Source organism: Heptranchias perlo, unplaced genomic scaffold (genome assembly GCF_035084215.1).
Source record: "Heptranchias perlo isolate sHepPer1 unplaced genomic scaffold, sHepPer1.hap1 HAP1_SCAFFOLD_154, whole genome shotgun sequence".
NCBI classification, from domain to species: Eukaryota; Metazoa; Chordata; class Chondrichthyes; order Hexanchiformes; family Hexanchidae; genus Heptranchias; species Heptranchias perlo.
The window spans coordinates 815,745-835,873 of NW_027138796.1; the positions used below are offsets into that span (position 1 = coordinate 815,745).

General features: G+C 42.8%; 1 protein-coding gene and 1 non-coding gene across 2 annotated transcripts in view; one reads left to right on the forward strand and one right to left on the reverse strand.

The window, feature by feature from the left end:
- The first annotated feature begins 2,168 nt into the window (after window positions 1–2,168).
- Window positions 2,169–2,241, forward strand: trnak-cuu (transfer RNA lysine (anticodon CUU)). Its single transcript has one exon. It is a non-coding gene; the product is annotated as a tRNA-Lys (tRNA).
- Window positions 2,242–11,898: 9,657 nt separating this feature from the next.
- The window catches only part of LOC137309236 (tubulin alpha-1 chain-like), a 65,327-nt gene continuing 57,096 nt past the window's right edge, over window positions 11,899–20,129 (reverse strand). The window contains exon 4 of the mRNA XM_067977499.1: window positions 11,899–12,579. Coding sequence (XP_067833600.1) covers window positions 12,283–12,579 — 297 coding nt within the window. The 3' untranslated portion in view covers window positions 11,899–12,282. The remainder of the gene's footprint in view (window positions 12,580–20,129) is intronic.

Below are 20,129 nucleotides of genomic sequence, written 5' to 3' on the forward strand. Positions count from 1 at the left end.
CAGACCCCCATCAATAAGACCCCATCAATCAGACCCCCATCAATAAGACCCCATCAATCAGACCCCATCAATCAGACCCCCATCAATAAGACCCCATCAATAAGACCCCATCAATCAGATCCCGAACAATCAGACCCTAATCAATCAGACCCCAATCAATCAGACCCCCAACAATCAGACCCCCATCAATCAGACCCCCATCAATCAGATCCCCAACAATCAGATCCCCAACAATCAGACCCTAATCAATCAGATCCCCAACAATCAGACCCCCATCAATAAGACCCCATCAATCAGACCCCATCAATCAGACCCCCATCAATAAGACCCCATCAATCAGACCCCCATCAATAAGACCCCATCAATCAGACCCCATCAATCAGATCGCCAACAATCAGACCCTAATCAATCAGACCCCATCAATCAGACCCCATCAATCAGATCCCCAACAATCAGATCCCCAACAATCAGACCCTCATCAATCAGACCCCATCAATCAGACCCCCGTCAATCAGACCCCCATCAATCAGACCCCCAATCAATAAGACCCCATCAATAAGACCCCATTCAATCAGACCCCCATCAATAAGACCCCATCAATAAGACCCCATCAATCAGATCCCCAACAATCAGACCCTAATCAATCAGACCCCAATCAATCAGACCCCCAACAATCAGACCCCCATCAATCAGACCCCCATCAATCAGACCCCCATCAATCTGATCGCCAACAATCAGATCCCCAACAATCAGACCCTAATCAGATCCCCAACAATCAGACCCCCATCAATAAGACCCCATCAATCAGACCCCATCAATCAGACCCCCATCAATAAGACCCCATCAATCAGACCCCATCAATGAGATCCCCAACAATCAGACCCTAATCAATCAGACCCCATCAATCAGACCCCCATCAATAAGACCCCATCAATCAGACCCCATCAATCAGACCCCAATCAATCAGACCCCAATCAATCAGACCCCCATCAATAAGACCCAATCAATCAGACCCCATCAATCAGACCCCAATCAATCAGACCCCAATCAATCAGACCCCCATCAATAAGACCCCATCAATCAGACCCCCATCAATAAGACCCCATGAATCAGATCCCCAACAATCAGACCCTAATCAATCAGACCCCATCAATCAGACACCCATCAATAAGACCCCATCAATCAGATCCCCAACAATCAGACCCTAATCAATAAGACCCCATCAATCAGACCCCCATCAATAAGACCCCATCAATCAGATTCCCAACAATCAGACCCTAATCAATCAGACCCCATCAATCAGACCCCATCAATCAGACCCCCATCAATCAGATCCCCAACAATCAGATCCACAACAATCAGACCCCCATCAATCAGACCCCCATCAATCAGACCCCATCAATCAGACCCCATCAATCAGACCCCCATCAATCAGACCCCCATCAATCAGATCCCCAACAATCAGATCCCCAACAATCAGACCCTAATCAATCAGATCCCCAACAATCAGACCCCCATCAATAAGACCCCATCAATCAGACCCCATCAATCAGACCCCCATCAATAAGACCCCATCAATAAGACCCCATCAATCAGTTCCCCAACAATTAGACCCCAATCAATCAGACCCCCAACAATCAGACCCTCATCAATCAGAACCCCATCAATCAGACCCCCATCAATCAGATCCCCAACAATCAGATCCCCAACAATCAGATCCCCAACAATCAGACCCCCATCAATCAGATCCCCAACAATCAGATCCCCAACAATCAGACCCTAATCAATCAGATTCCCAACAATCAGACCCCCATCAATAAGACCCCATCAATCAGACCCCCATCAATCAGACCCCATCAATCAGACCCCATCAATCAGATCCCCAACAATCAGACCCTAATCAATCAGACCCCATCAATCAGACCCCATCAATCAGATCCCCAACAATCAGATCCCCAACAATCAGACCCTAATCAATCAGATTCCCAACAATCAGACCCCCATCAATAAGACCCCATCAATCAGACCCCCATCAATCAGACCCCATCAATCAGACCCCATCAATCAGATCCCCAACAATCAGACCCTAATCAATCAGACCCCATCAATCAGACCCCCATCAATAAGACCCCATCAATCAGATCCCCAACAATCAGATAATTCAGCAAGCCCGGCTAGCTCAGTCGGTAGAGCATGAGACTCTTAATCTCAGGGTCGTGGGTTCGAGCCCCACGTTGGGCGAATTTATTTTTCCATATCCAATTAGAGGGTGAGAAGGTTGATTCTCAAACAAGCGTACTGAGCTTGAATAAAGGAGACTATGATGGTATGAGAGCGGAATTGATTAAAGTGGACTGGGAAAATAGATTAAAGAGTAAGACGGTACATGAGCAGTGGTGTTCATTTAGGGAGTTATTTTACAACTTTCAAAATAAATATATTCCACTGAGGAAAAAAGGGTGTAAAAGAAATGACAGCCACCCGTGGCTAAGTAAAGAAATCAAGGATAGTATCCGACTAAAAACAAGGACATATAAGGTAGCCAAACTTAGTGGGAGGATAGAAGATTGGGAATTCTTCAAAAGACAGCAAAAAGTAACTAAAGGATTGATTAAGAAAGGGAAGTTAGATTATGAAAAGAAATTAGCAAAAAATATAAAAACAGATAGCAAGAGTTTCTATAGTTATATAAAAAGAAAAAGGGTGACTAAGGCAAACATAGGTCCCTTAGAGGATGAGACCGGGAAATTAATGGTGGGAAACATGGAGATGGCAAAAATGCTGAACAAATATTTTGTTTCAGTCTTTACAGTAGAGGACACTAAGAATATCCCAACACTGGACAAACAGGGGACTCTCGGGGGGGAGGAGCTAAATACGATTAAAATCACTCAAGAGATGGTACTCAGTAAAATAATGGGACTCAAGGCGGATAAATCCCCTGGACCTGATGGCTTCCATCCTAGGGTCTTGAGGGAAGTGGCAGTAGGGATTGTGGATGCTTTGGTGATAGTTTTCCAAAATTCCCTGGACTCAGGAGAGGTCCCGGCAGATTGGAAAACTGCTAATGTAACACCGTTATTTAAAAAGGGTAGTAGGCAGAAGGCTGGAAATTATAGGCCAGTTAGCTTAACATCTGTGGTGGGTAAAATTTTGGAGTCTATTATTAAGGAGACAGTAACGGAACATTTAGATAAGCATAATTTAATAGGACAAAGTCAGCATGGCTTTATGAAGGGGAAGTCATGTCTGACAAATTTGCTTGAGTTCTTCGAGGATATAACGTATAGGGTGGATAAAGGGGAACCAGTGGACGTAGTGTATTTAGACTTCCAGAAGGCATTCGACAAGGTGCCACATAAAAGATTATTACTTAAGATAAAAAATCACGGGATTGGGGGTAATATTCTGGCATGGGTGGAGGATTGGTTATCAAACAGGAAGCAGAGAGTTGGGATAAATGGTTCATTTTCGGACTGGCAACCAGTAACCAGTGGTGTTCCACAGGGGTCGGTGCTGGGTCCCCAACTCTTTACAATCTATATTAACGATTTGGAGGAGGGGACCGAGTGCAACATATCAAAATTTGCAGATGATACAAAGATGGGAGGGAAAGTAGAGAGTGAGGAGGACATAAAAAACCTGCAAGGGGATATAGACAGGCTGGGTGAGTGGGCGGAGATTTGGCAGATGCAATATAATATTGGAAAATGTGAGGTTATGCACTTTGGCAGGAAAAATCAGAGAGCAAGTTATTTTCTTAATGGCGAGAGACTGGAAAGTACTGCAGTACAAAGGGATCTGGGGGTCCTAGTGCAAGAAAATCAAAAAGTTGGTATGCAGGTGCAGCAGGTGATCAAGAAAGCCAACGGAATGTTGGCTTTTATTGCTAGGGGGATAGAATATAAAAACAAGGAGGTATTGCTGCAGTTATATAAGGTATTGGTGAGACCGCACCTGGAATACTGCATACAGTTTTGGTCTCCATACTTAAGAAAAGACATACTTGCTCTCGAGGCAGTACAAAGAAGGTTCACTCGGTTAATCCCGGGGATGAGGGGGCGGACATATGAGGAGAGGTTGAGTAGATTGGGACTCTACTCATTGGAGTTCAGAAGAATGAGAGGCGATCTTATTGAAACATATAAGATTGTGAAGGGTCTTGATCGGGTGGATGCAGTAAGGATGTTCCCAAAGATGGGTGAAACTAGAACTAGGGGGCATAATCTTAGAATAAGGGGCTGCTCTTTCAAAACTGAGATGAGGAGAAACTTCTTCACTCAGAGGGTGGTAGGACTGTGGAAATTGCTGCCCCAGGAAGCTGTGGAAGCTACATCATTAGATAAATTTAAAACAGAAATAGACAGTTTCCGAGAAGTAAAGGGAATTAGGGGTTATGGGGAGCAGGCAGGAAATTGGACATGAAGCTGAGTTCGGATCGGTCAATGCCCTGTGGGTGGCGGAGAGGGCCCAGGGGCTATGTGGCCGGGTCCTGCTCCGACTTCTTGTGTTCTTTAGATTTGTGGTTGGGATCAGATCAGCCATGATCTTATTGAATGGCGGAGCAGGCTCGAGGGGCCGATTGGCCTACTCCTGCTCCAATTTCTTATGTTCTTATGTTCTTATGTAATCAATCAGACCCCATCAATCAGACCCCCATCAATAAGACCCCATCAATCAGATCCCCAACAATCAGACCCTAATCAATCAGACCCCATCAATCAGACCCACATCAATAAGACCCCATCAATCAGATCCCCAACAATCAGACCCTAATCAATCAGACCCCATCAATCAGACCCCCATCAATAAGACCCCATCAATCAGATCCCCAACAATCAGACCGTAATCAATCAGACCCCATCAATCAGATCCCCAACAATCAGTCCCGAATCAATCAGATCCCCAACAATCAGACCCCCATCAATAAGACCCCATCAATCAGACCCCATCAATCAGACCCCCATCAATAAGACCCCCATCAATAAGACCCCATCAATCAGACCCCATCAATCAGACCCCAATCAATCAGACCCCAATCAATCAGACCGCCATCAATAAGACCCCATCAATCAGACCCCCATCAATAAGACCCCATCAATCAGATCCCCAACAATCAGACCCTAATCAATCAGACCCCATCAATCAGACCCCAATCAATCAGACCCCAATCAATCAGACCCCCATCAATCAGACCCCCAATCAATAAGACCCCATCAATAAGACCCCAATCAATCAGACCCCCATCAATAAGACCCCATCAATAAGACCCCATCAATCAGATCCCCAACAATCAGACCCTAATCAATCAGACCCCAATCAATCAGACCCCCAACAATCAGACCCCCATCAAACAGACCCCCATCAATCAGACCCCATCAATCAGACCCCCATCAAACAGACCCCCATCAATCAGACCCCATCAATCAGACCTCATCAATCAGATCCCCAACAATCAGACCCTAATCAATCAGACCCCATCAATCAGACCCCCATCAATAAGACCCCATCAATCAGACCCCATCAATCAGACCCCAATCAATCAGACCCCAATCAATCAGACCCCCATCAATCAGACCCCCATCAATAAGACCCCATCAATCAGACCCCATCAATCAGACCCCCATCAATAAGACCCCATCAATAAGACCCCATCAATCAGATCCCCAACAATCAGACCCTAATCAATAAGACCCCATCAATCAGACCCCCATCAATAAGACCCCATCAATTAGATCCCCAACAATCAGACCCTAATCAATCAGACCCCATCAATCAGACCCCATCAATCAGACCCCCATCAATCAGATCCCCAACAATCAGACCCCCATCAATCAGACCCCCATCAATCAGACCCCATCAATCAGACCCCATCAATCAGATCCCCATCAATCAGATCCCCAACAATCAGACCCTAATCAATCAGATCCCCAACAATCAGACCCCCATCAATAAGACCCCATCAATCAGACCCCATCAATCAGACCCCCATCAATAAGACCCCATCAATAAGACCCCATCAATCAGATCCCCAACAATCAGACCCCCATCAATCAGACCCCAATCAATCAGATCCCCAACAATCAGACCCCCATCAATCAGACCCCCATCAATCAGACCCCCATCAATCAGATCCCCAACAATCAGATCCCCAACAATCAGACCCTAATCAATCAGATCCCCAACAATCAGACCCCCATCAATAAGACCCCATCAATCAGACCCCATCAATCATACCCCCATCAATAAGACCCCATCAATCAGACCCCATCAATCAGATGCCCAACAATCAGACCCTAATCAATCAGACCCCATCAATCAGACCCCATCAATCAGATCCCCAACAATCAGATCCCCAACAATCAGACCCTAATCAATCAGACCCCATCAATCAGACCCCCATCAATAAGACCCCATCAATCAGACCTCATCAATCAGATCCCCAACAATCAGACCCTAATCAATCAGACCCCATCAATCAGACCCCCATCAATAAGACCCCATCAATCAGACCCCAATCAATCAGACCCCAATCAATCAGACCCCCATCAATCAGACCCACATCAATAAGACCCCATCAATCAGACCCCATCAATCAGACCCCAATCAATCAGACCCCAATCAATCAGACCCCCATCAATAAGACCCCATCAATCAGACCCCCATCAATAAGACCCCATCAATCAGACCCCATCAATCAGATCCCCAACAATCAGACCCTAATCAATCAGACCCCATCAATCAGATCCCCAACAATCAGATCCCCAACAATCAGACCCTAATCAATCAGACCCCATCAATCAGACCCCATCAATCAGATCCCCAACAATCAGATCCCCAACAATCAGACCCCCATCAATAAGACCCCATCAATCAGACCTCATCAATCAGATCCCCAACAATCAGACCCTAATCAATCAGACCCCATCAATCAGACCCCCATCAATAAGACCCCATCAATCAGACCCCATCAATCAGACCCCAATCAATCAGACCCCAATCAATCAGACCCCCATCAATAAGCTCCCATCAATCAGACCCCATCAATCAGACCCCAATCAATCAGACCCCAATCAATCTGACCCCCATCAATCAGACCCCCATCAATCAGACCCCCAATCAATAAGACCCCATCAATAAGACCCCAATCAATCAGACCCCCATCAATATGACCCCATCAATAAGACCCCATCAATCAGATCCCCAACAATCAGACCCTAATCAATAAGACCCCATCAATCAGACCCCCAATCAATAAGACCCAATCAATAAGACCCCATCAATAAGACCCCAATCAATCAGACCCCCATCAATAAGACCCCATCAATAAGACCCCATCAATCAGATCCCCAACAATCAGACCCTAATCAATCAGACCCCAATCAATCAGACCCCCAACAATCAGACCCCCATCAATCAGACCCCCATCAATCAGACCCCCATCAATCAGATCCCCAACAATCAGACCCCCATCAATAAGACCCCATCAATCAGACCCCATCAATCAGACCCCCATCAATAAGACCCCATCAATCAGACCCCATCAATCAGATCCCCAACAATCAGACCCTAATCAATCAGACCCCATCAATCAGACCCCATCAATCAGATCCCCAACAATCAGATCCCCAACAATCAGACCCCATCAATCAGATCCCCATCAATCAGACCCCCATCAATAAGACCCCATCAATCAGACCCCATCAATCAGACCCCAATCAATCAGACCCCAATCAATCAGACCCCAATCAATCAGACCCCAATCAATCAGACCCCCATCAATAAGACCCCATCAATCAGACCCCATCAATCAGACCCCAATCAATCAGACCCCCATCAATCAGACCCCCAATCAATAAGACCCCATCAATAAGACCCCAATCAATCAGACCCCCATCAATAAGACCCCATCAATAAGACCCCATCAATCAGATCCCCAATAATCAGACCCTAATCAATAAGACCCCATCAATCAGATCCCCAATAATCAGACCCTAATCAATAAGACCCCATCATTCAGACCCCCAACAATCAAACCCTCAACAATCCGACCCCATCAATCAGGCGCCAACAATCAGACCACATCAATCAAACCCTCATCCATCAGACCCCCGACGATCAGACCCCATCAATCAAACCCTCATCCATCAGACCCCCAACGATCAGACCCCCAACAATCAGACCCCATCAATCAGACCCCATCAATCAGACCCCCATCAATCAGATCCCCAACAATCAGACCCCATCAATCAGACCCCCATCGATCAGACCCCCATCAATCAGACCCCATCAATCAGACCCTCATCAATCAGATACGATCAATCAGACCCCCATCAATGAGACCCCCATCAATCAGACCCCCATCAATCAGACCCCCATCAATCAGACCCCATCAATCAGACCCTAATCAATCAGACCCCCATCAATCAGACCCCCATCAATCAGACCCCCATCAATCAGACCCCCATCAATCAGACCCTAATCAATCAGACCCCCATCAATCAGACCCCCATCAATCAGACCCCCATCAATCAGACCCCCATCAATCAGACCCCCATCAATCAGACCCCCATCAATCAGACCCCCATCAATCAGACCCCCATCAATCAGACCCCCATCAATCAGACCCCCATCAATCAGACCCCCATCGGATAGTCTTGCTTACTGGTTTGCAATTCCCAGCCTTAAATAATGACGAATTCAGATGCCAGTAAAAATGGTGTCCCTTCATGTCCCTCCTTGTTTTCGCTTGTCTTCCCCAATGTAATCAATATGTCTTCTGGCCTTGAAGACATGGCTGCACCAGCTCCAACTATTGATGGGAGTCTGATTGATTCGGGTCTGATTGATGGGGGTCTGATTGATGGGAGTCTGATTGATGGGGTATGATTGATGGGGATCTGATTGATGGGGTCTGATTGATGGGAGTCTGATTGATGGGAGTCTGATTGATTAGGGTCTGATTGATGGGGATCTGATTGATGGGAGTCTGATTGATGGGGTATGATTGATGGGGATCTGATTGATGGGGTCTGATTGATGGGAGTCTGATTGATGGGAGTCTGATTGATTAGGGTCTGATTGACGGGGTCTGATTGATGGGGGTCTGATTGATGGGGATCTGATTGATGGGGTCTGATTGATGGGAGTCTGATTGATTAGGGTCTGATTGATGGGGATCTGATTGATGGGAGTCTGATTGATGGGGGTCTGATTGATTAGGGTCTGATTGATGGGGATCTGATTGATGGGAGTCTGATTGATGGGAGTCTGATTGATTAGGGTCTGATTGATGGGGATCTGATTGATGGGGTCTGATTGATGGGAGTCTGATTGATGGGAGTCTGATTGATTAGGGTCTGATTGATGGGGATCTGATTGATGGGGTCTGATTGATGGGAGTCTGATTGATGGGAGTCTGATTGATTCGGGTCTGATTGATGGGGGTCTGATTGATGGGGTCTGATTGATGGGGGTCTGATTGATGGGGTCTGATTGATGGGGTCTGATTGATGGGGTCTGATTGACGGGGTCTGATTGATGGGGTCTGATTGATGAGGGTCTGATTGATCGTATCTGATTGATGGGGGTCTGATTGATGGGGTCTGATTGATGGGGTCTGATTGATCGTATCTGATTGATGGGGGTCTGATTGATGGGGTCTGATTGATGGGGGTCTGATTGATTGGGGTCTGATTGATGGGGTCTGATTGATGGGGGTCTGATTGATGGGGGTCTGATTGATTGGGGTCTGATTGATGGGGGTCTGATTGATGGGGGTCTGATTGATGGGGGTCTGATTGATGGGGTCTCATTGATGGAGAACCCTAAATCTGCTGTTTCAACTTCCTGGATTGCTCAGCCTAACATTTTGGATGGTCCCAGAATTACATACAATGTGCAACACAGAAACAGGCCATTCGGCCCAACTGGTCCATGCTGGTGTTTAGGCTCCACACGAGCCTCTCCCTCCCTACTCCATCTCATCCTATCACCATATCCTTCTACTCCTTTCTCCCTCATGTGTTTATCGAGCTTCCCCTTAAATCCATCTCCGCTATTCCCCTCGACCACTCCATGTGGGAGCGAGTTCCACATTCTCACCGCTCTCTGGGTAAAGAAGTTTTTCCTGAATTCCCGATTGGATTTATTAGTGACTGTCTTCTTTTGACGACCCTGAGTTCTGGTCTCGCCCACAAGTGGAAACATCTTCTCTCTGTCTACCCTATCGAACCCTTTCATAATCTTAAAGCCCTCTTTCAGGTCACCCCTCAGCCTTCTATTTTCTAGAGAAAAAAGCCCCAGCCTGTTTGGTCTTTCCTGATAAGTATATCCTCTCAGTTCTGGTATCACCCTTGTAAATCTTCTTTGCACCTTCTCCAGTGCCTCTGTATCCTTTTTATAATATGGAGACCAGAACTGTTCACAGTATTCCAAGTGTGGTCTAACCAAGGTTCTTTTCAAGTTTATCATAACTTCTCTGCTTTTCAATTCTATCCCTCTAGAAATGAACCCCAGTGCTTGATTTGCCCTTTTTATGGCCTTATTAACCTGTGTCGCTACTTCTAGTGATTTGTGTGTCTGTACCCCCAGATCCCTCTAGTCCTCTACCCCGTTTAGACTCTTATTATCCAAGCAATATGAGGCCTCCTTATTCTTCCTACCAAAATGCACCACCTCACATTCATCGATATTGAAATTCATTTACCAATTACACGCCCATTCTGCAAGTTTATTCATGTCTTCCTGTATTGTGTCGCATTCTTCCTTTGTATTAACTGCACCCCCTCAATTTGGTGTCATCTGCAAATTTTGAAACTGTACTTCTGATTCCAGAGTGCAGAGGACACAGATCTGGAATGCGCTGCCTGAAAGAGTGGAGGAATCAGATTCAGTCATAACTTTCAAAAGGGAAGTGGCTAAATACTCGAAGGGGAGAAAATTGCAGGGCTACGGGGCAAGGACGTGGGACTAATTGGCTCTTTCAAAGAGCCGGCACAGGCACAATGGGCTGAATGGCCTCCTCCTGTGCGGTACGATTATATAGTTCTCTCAACTGCCCCCAGCTCGTGTCTCTGAGTGATCAGAACTGGGCGCAGTACTCAGGGTGCAGCCTGGTTAGTGTCCAATTTAAGCATCACCTCCTCTCACTTGTCCTCCACACTCTTGTCTAGTGTTCAGCAACCTACTGAGTTTATCGATTGCTGCTCTGCATTTGGTTGCACATGTTCAAACTGACTAAGACTCTTGGGCCACTTTCAGCCTTGTCCGTGGCTCGTTCAACACCCTTCATGGACTGATTTGTTGCTTACTTTTTTCTTCCTGGAACTGCCAATTTACACATTTTGCCCACACATTACGGAATCAACTCTTGCCCCAGTTTAGTATCAACCGTGCGTGCACATAACCAATTCACATCGAGTATCTGAATCCAGATTGTTGACTTCGATGAGAAACAAGCCTGGCTCCAATACAAATCCCCAGGGCAGCCCACTCAGTACACGTCCCATCCCCAACCCTGGCACAAACATAGGGACAAGACTTATCCCTTTGATGCAGTACCTTTACTTTCAAAGTATCTGTATCCTCTTCAGGGATTCAATTGACTTTGCATCTATGGCCTTCAGTGGCAGGAAGTTCCAGCTTCTCAAAACTTTGCGCAGAGTTTCCTGGGTTGACTTTTAACTGTAATCCTAGGATGGCGTCCCATTGTTCAGGATTCCCGACTCATGGGAAGAGCGACTCCCAATCTTTTAACTGTAATCCTAGGATGGCGTCCCCTTGTTCGGGATTCCCGACTCATGTGAAGAGCGACTCCCAATCTGCCCTTGTCAGTTTGGGTCATGACTTTAAACAGCTCAGTCAGATTGCCCTTTAACCTCCTCAACTCGAAGCACTGAATCAGCTCAAGGCGACTGCTCTGGGTGTTGTCAGAGGCCAGTGAGACTGCTGGAATGCTGACTCGAGAACAGAGTTTGTGGAATCACGATAAGAGGGAATGAACAAAGCAGAAATAAAGGTAAAGGTACCAGCCTCAGGCCTGACAGCCCCAGGATCACCGCTGAGGGACAAAGTACCTGGGGGCTGAATTTAATTTCCTCCTTGTGCAGAATGATGGCAATCTGCTCGGTAGCTAATTTTCATCAGCATTTCCCAATGTAGCTGTTTGTGGCTTTCAAATAAACACAACCCAAAATAAATAAAAAATATTTATCTTCTTAAATACATTTGGAATATAAATATTAAAGTTACAAACGCTTTTACTTTCTAAATGAATAAATCTTATTCTTCCTCCTCCGCCTTTCTGTCCAGCGAGGAAGAATCGACGGCCACCTCTTCGTAATCCTTCTCGAGTGAGGCCAGGTCCTCCCGTGCGTCCTGGAACTCCCCTTCCTCCAGCCCCTCCCCCACGTACCAGTGGACAAAGGCCCGCTTGGCGTACATCTTATCGAATTTGAGGTCTAGTCGGGCCCAAGCCAAGGAAATGGCGGTGGTGTTGCTCAGCATGCAGACGGCACGCTGCACCTTTGCCAGATCGCCCCCTGGCACCACCGTCGGGGGCTGGTAGTTGATGCCAACCTGTGGGAAGGAGAAAGAAAAATGTTACTTCAGTTGGATTTTCTAAAAAAAATATTCATTTTTGGGATGTGGACATTGCTGGCAAAGATGGAATTTATTGCCCATCCCTAATTGCCCCTTGAGAAGGTGGTGGTGAGCCGCCTTCTTGAACCGCTGCAGTCCGTGTGGTGAAGGTTCTCCCACAGTGCTGTTAGGGAGGGAGTTCCAGGATTTTGACCCAGCGACGATGAAGGAACGGCGATATATTTCCAAGTGGGGATGGTGTGTGACTTGGAGGGGAACGTGCAGGTGGTGTTGTTCCCATGTACCTGCTGCCCTTGTCCTTCTAGGTGGTAGAGGTCGCGGGTTTGGGAGGTGCTGTCGAAGAAGCCTTGGCGAGTTGCTGCAGTGCATCCTGTGGATGGTCCACACTGCAGCCACTGTGCGCCGGTGGTGAAGGGAGTGAATGTTTTGCATGGTGGATGGGGTGCCAATCAAGCGGGCTGCTTTGTCCTGGATGGCGTCGAGCTTCTTGAGTGTTGTTGGAGCTGCACTCATCCAGGCAAGTGGACAGTATTCCATCACACTCCTGACTCGTCTTATCTGATTTAATACGCATAAAAGTGAACTAGATTGAGAATCATGCTTTGTTTTCTGTATGTGGTCACCTCACACAGGTCGGGCACTAATTATATGAACCAACGTTGTGCGAGCAGGACTGACATGGTTTCGATGTGTCTGTGGGTAGACTGAGCATCATTGGAGAATGCGATTTGTTTCTTCAGGGACACCAGTGGAAAGAAGCTGTGACAATGTGATGACGATCACATGCCCATTGGCTCGAGCGAGACTGGATGAAGTAAATTAATGACACCTAAAAACCCATCAAATGGAATGTGTTTGATAAATGTCTTTCTGCTGAATGATTGGATTGACAGATATAACCAGAGTCACACAGCATGTACCTTGTTGGGCTTTATATGTGGGCTTCATATGAGGGCACTTCAGAACAAGGCGGCTGATAGACAGGGAAGGACATTGCATGGAGCCGACCAGACGTGGTCATTATTAATCCTGATAGTTTATGGCCAGAGTTCGTTAGATTGTGGATCTTACTCTATAACTAGAATATTGTTAGATTGTGGATCTAACTCTGCAACTGGAATATTGTTAGATTGTGGATCTTACTCTATAACTGGAATAATGTTAGATTGTGGATCTTACTCTATCACTGGAATATTGTCAGATTGTGGATCTTACTCTGTAACTGGAATATTGTTAGATTGTGGATCTTACTCAATCACTGGAATATTGTCAGATTGTGGATCTTACTCTATAACTGGAATATTGTTAGATTGTGGATCTTACTCTATAACTGGAATATTGTTAGATTGTGGATCTTACTCTGTAACTGGAATATTGTTAGATTGTGGATCTTACTCAATCACTGGAATATTGTCAGATTGTGGATCTTACTCAATCACTGGAATATTGTTAGATTGTGGATCTTACTCAATCACTGGAATATTGTTAGATTGTGGATCTTACTCTTTCACTGGAATATTGTTAGATTGTGGATCTTACTCTATAACTGGAATATTGTTAGATTGTGGATCTTACTCTATAACTGGAATATTGTTAGATTGTGGATCTTACTCTGTAACTGGAATATTGTTAGATTGTGGATCTTACTCAATCACTGGAATATTGTCAGATTGTGGATCTTACTCTACAACTGGAATATTGTTAGATTGTGGATCTTACTCAATCACTGGAATATTGTCAGATTGTGGATCTTACTCTATCACTGGAATATTGTTAGATTGTGGATCTTACTCTATAACTGGAATATTGTTAGATTGTGGATCTGACTCAATCACTGGAATATTGTTAGATTGTGGATCTTACTCTATAACTGGAATATTGTTAGATTGTGGATCTTACTCTGTAACTGGAATATTGTTAGATTGTGGATCTTACTCTATCACTGGAATATTGTTAGATTGTGGATCTTACTCTATAACTGGAATATTGTTAGATTGTGGATCTTACTCAATCACTGGAATATTGTTAGATTGTGGATCTTACTCTATAACTGGAATATTGTTAGATTGTGGATCTTACTCAATCACTGGAATATTGTTAGATTGTGGATCTTACTCAATCACTGGAATATTGTTAGATTGTGGATCTTACTCAATCACTGGAATATTGTTAGATTGTGGATCCTACTCTGTAACTTGAATATTGTTAGATTGTGGATCTTACTCTATCACTGGAATATTGTCAGATTGTGGATGTTACTCTATAACTGGAATATTGTTAGATTGTGGATCTTACTCTGTAACTGGAATATTGTTCGATTGTGGATCTTACTCAATCACTGGAATATTGTTAGATTGTGGATCTTACTCAATCACTGGAATATTGTTAGATTGTGGATCTTACTCTGTAACTGGAATATTGTTAGATTGTGGATCTTACTCTATAACTGGAATATTGTTAGATTGTGGATCTTACTCGATCACTGGAATATTGTTAGATTGTGGATCTTACTCAATCACTGGAATATTGTTAGATTGTGGATCTTACTCAATCACTGGAATATTGTTAGATTGTGGATCTTACTCTATAACTGGAATATTGTTCGATTGTGGATCTTACTCAATCACTGGAATATTGTTAGATTGTGGATCTTACTCTATAACTGGAATATTGTTAGATTGTGGATCTTACTCTATAACTGGAATATTGTTAGATTGTGGATCTTACTCAATCACTGGAATATTGTTAGATTGTGGATCTTACTCAATCACTGGAATATTGTTAGATTGTGGATCTTACTCAATCACTGGAATATTGTTAGATTGTGGATCTTACTCTATAACTGGAATATTGTTAGATTGTGGATCTTACTCTATAACTGGAATATTGTTAGATTGTGGATCTTACTCTATAACTGGAATATTGTTAGATTGTGGATCTTACTCAATCACTGGAATATTGTGAGATTGTGGATCTTACTCTATCACTGGAATATTGTTAGATTGTGGATCTTACTCGATCACTGGAATATTGTTAGATGGTGGATCTTACTCAATCACTGGAATATTGTTAGATTGTGGATCTTACTCAATCACTGGAATATTGTTAGATTGTGGATCTTACTCAATCACTGGAATATTGTTAGATTGTGGATCTTACTCTGTAACTGGAATATTGTCAGATTGTGGATGTTACTCTATCACTCGAATATTGTTAGATTGTGGATCTTACTCTATAACTGGAATATTGTTAGATTGTGGATCTTACTCGAAAACTGGAATATTGTTAGATTGTGGATCTTACTCTATCACTGGAATATTGTTCGATTGTGGATCTTACTCTGTAACTGGAATATTGTTGGATTGTGGATCTTACTCAATCACTGGAATATTGTTAGATTGTGGATCTTACTCAATCACTGGAATATTGTGAGATTGTGGATCTTACTCAATCACTAGAATATTGTTAGATTGTGGATCTTACTCAATCACTGGAATATTGTTAGATTGTGGATCTTACTCTATAACTGGAATATTGTTGGATTGTGGATCTTACTCAATCACTGGAATATTGTTAGATTGTGGATCTTACTCTGTAACTGGAATATTGTGAGATTGTGGATCTTACTCTGTAACTGGAATATTGTTAGATTGTGGATCTTACTCGATCACTGGAATATTGTTAGATTGTGGATCTTACTCTGTAACTGGAATATTGTTAGATTGTGGATCTTACTCGATCACTGGAATATTGTTAGATTGTGGATCTTACTCTGTAACTGGAATATTGTTAGATTGTGGATCTTACTCTGTAACTGGAATATTGTTAGATTGTGGATCTTACTCAATCACTGGAATATTGTGAGATTGTGGATCTTACTCTACCACTGGAATATTGTTAGATTGTGGATCTTACTCGATCACTGGAATATTGTTAGATTGTGGATCTTACTCTATAACTGGAATATTGTTAGATTGTGGATCTTACTCTGTAACTGGAATATTGTTAGATTGTGGATCTTACTCAATCACTGGAATATTGTGAGATTGTGGATCTTACTCAATCACTAGAATATTGTGAGATTGTGGATCTTACTCAATCACTAGAATATTGTTAGATTGTGGATCTTACTCAATCACTGGAATATTGTTAGATTGTGGATCTTACTCTATAACTGGAATATTGTTGGATTGTGGATCTTACTCTGTAACTGGAATATTGTGAGATTGTGGATCTTACTCTGTAACTGGAATATTGTTAGATTGTGGATCTTACTCGATCACTGGAATATTGTTAGATTGTGGATCTTACTCTGTAACTGGAATATTGTTAGATTGTGGATCTTACTCGATCACTGGAATATTGTTAGATTGTGGATCTTACTCTGTAACTGGAATATTGTTAGATTGTGGATCTTACTCTGTAACTGGAATATTGTTAGATTGTGGATCTTACTCAATCACTGGAATATTGTGAGATTGTGGATCTTACTCTACCACTGGAATATTGTTAGATTGTGGATCTTACTCGATCACTGGAATATTGTTAGATTGTGGATCTTACTCTATAACTGGAATATTGTTAGATTGTGGATCTTACTCTGTAACTGGAATATTGTTAGATTGTGGATCTTACTCAATCACTGGAATATTGTTAGATTGTGGATCTTACTCTGTAACTGGAATATTGTTAGATTGTGGATCTTACTCTATCACTGGAATATTGTTAGATTGTGGATCTTACTCAATCACTGGAATATTGTTAGATTGTGGATCTTACTCTATCACTGGAATATTGTTAGATTGTGGATCTTACTCAATCACTGGAATATTGTTAGATTGTGGATCTTACTCAATCACTGGAATATTGTTAGATTGTGGATCTTACTCAATCACTGGAATATTGTTAGATTGTGGATCCTACTCTGTAACTTGAATATTGTTAGATTGTGGATCTTACTCTATAACTGGAATATTGTTAGATTGTGGATCTTACTCTATAACTGGAATATTGTTGGATTGTGGATCTTACTCTGTAACTGGAATATTGTTAGATTGTGGATCTTACTCAATCACTGGAATATTGTTAGATTGTGGATCTTACTCTGCAACTGGAATATTGTTAAATTGTGGATCTTACTCTGTAACTGGAATATTGTTAGATTGTGGATCTTACTCTATAAATGGAATATTGTTAGATTGTGGATCTTGCTCAATCACTGGAATATTGTTAGATTGTGGATCTTACTCTAAAACTAGAATATTGTTAGATTGTGGATCTTACTCAATCACTGGAATATTGTTAGATTGTGGATCTTACTCTGTAACTGGAATATTGTTAGATTGTGGATCTTACTCTGTAACTGGAATATTGTTAGATTGTGGATCTTACTCTGTAACTGGAATATTGTTAGATTGTGGATCTTACTCTATCACTGGAATATTGTTAGATTGTGGATCTTACTCGATAACTGGAATATTGTTAGATTGTGGATCTTACTCTGTAACTGGAATATTGTTCGATTGTGGATCTTACTCTACAACTGGAATATTGTTAGATTGTGGATCTTACTCTATAACTGGAATATTGTCAGATTGTGGATCTTACTCTGTAACTGGAATATTGTTAGATTGTGGATCTTACTCAATCACTGGAATATTGTTAGATTGTGGATCTTACTCTGTAACTGGAATATTGTTAGATTGTGGATCTTACTCTATAACTGGAATATTGTTAGATTGTGGATCTTACTCTATAACTGGAATATTGTTAGATTGTGGATCTTACTCTGTAACTGGAATATTGTGAGATTGTGGATCTTACTCTGTAACTGGAATATTGTTAGATTTTGGATCTTATATGTAACTGGAATATTGTTAGATTGTGGATCTTACTCCATAACTGGAATATTGTGAGATTGTGGATCTTACTCAATCACTGGAATATTGTTAGATTGTGGAACTTACTCTATAACTGGAATATTGTTAGATTGTGGATCTTACTCCATAACTGTCCATCCTACACACCATTTCATTTTACTATATACTGAGAGACTGTCCATCCCACACACCATTTCATTTTACTATATACTGAGAGACTGTCCATCCTACACACCATTTCATTTTACTATATACTGAGAGACTGTCCATCCCACACACCATTTCATTTTACTATATACTGAGGGACTGTCCATCCCACACACCATTTCATTTTACGATATACTGAGAGACTGTCCATCCCACACACCATTTCATTTTACTATATACTGAGAGACTGTCCATCCTCAACACCATTTCATTTTACTATATCCTGAGGGACTGTCCATCCGACACACCATTTCATTTTACTATTTCCTGAGAGACTGTCCATCCTACACACCATTTCATTTTACTATATACTGAGAGACTGTCCATCCTACACACCATTTCATTTTACTATATACTGAGAGACTGTCCATCCTCAACACCATTTCATTTTACTATATCCTGAGGGACTGTCCATCCGACACACCATTTCATTTTACTATTTCCTGAGAGACTGTCCATCCTACACACCATTTCATTTTACGATATACTGAGGGACTGTCCATCCTACACACCATTTCATTTTACTATATACTGAGGGACTGTCCATCCTACACACCATTTCATTTTACAATACACTGAGAGACTATCCATCCTACACACCATTTCATTTTACTATATACTGAGAGACTGTCCATCCCACACACCATTTCATTTTACAATACACTGAGAGACTGTCCATCCTACACACCATTTCATTTTACAATACACTGAGAGACTATCCATCCTACACACCATTTCATTTTACTATATACTGAGAGACTGTCCATCCTACACACCATTTCATTTTACAATATACTGAGAGACTGTCCATCCTACACACCATTTCATTTTACGATATACTGAGAGACTGTCCATCCCACACACCATTTCATTTCACTATATACTGAGAGACTGTCCATCCGACACACCATTTCATTTGACTCGAAACTGAGGGAATGTCCATCCTACACACCATTTCATTTTACTGTATACTGAGAGACTGTCCATCCTGCACACCATTTCATTTTACTATATACTGAGAGACTGTCCATCCCACACACCATTTCATTTTACTATATGCTGAGAGACTGTCCATCCGACACACCATTTCATTTTACTATATGCTGAGAGACTGTCCATCTAACACACCATTTCATTTTACTATATGCTGAGAGACTGTCCATCCTACACACCATTTCATTTTACGATATACTGAGGGACTGTTCATCCGACACACCATTTCATTTTACTATTTCCTGAGAGACTGTCCATCCAACACACCATTTCATTTTACTATATACTGAGGGACTGTCCATCCTACACACCATTTCATTTTACTATATACTGAGGGACTGTCCATCCTACACACCATTTCATTTTACTATATACTGAGGGACTGTTCATCCGACACACCATTTCATTTTACTATTTCCTGAGAGACTGTCCATCCTACACACCATT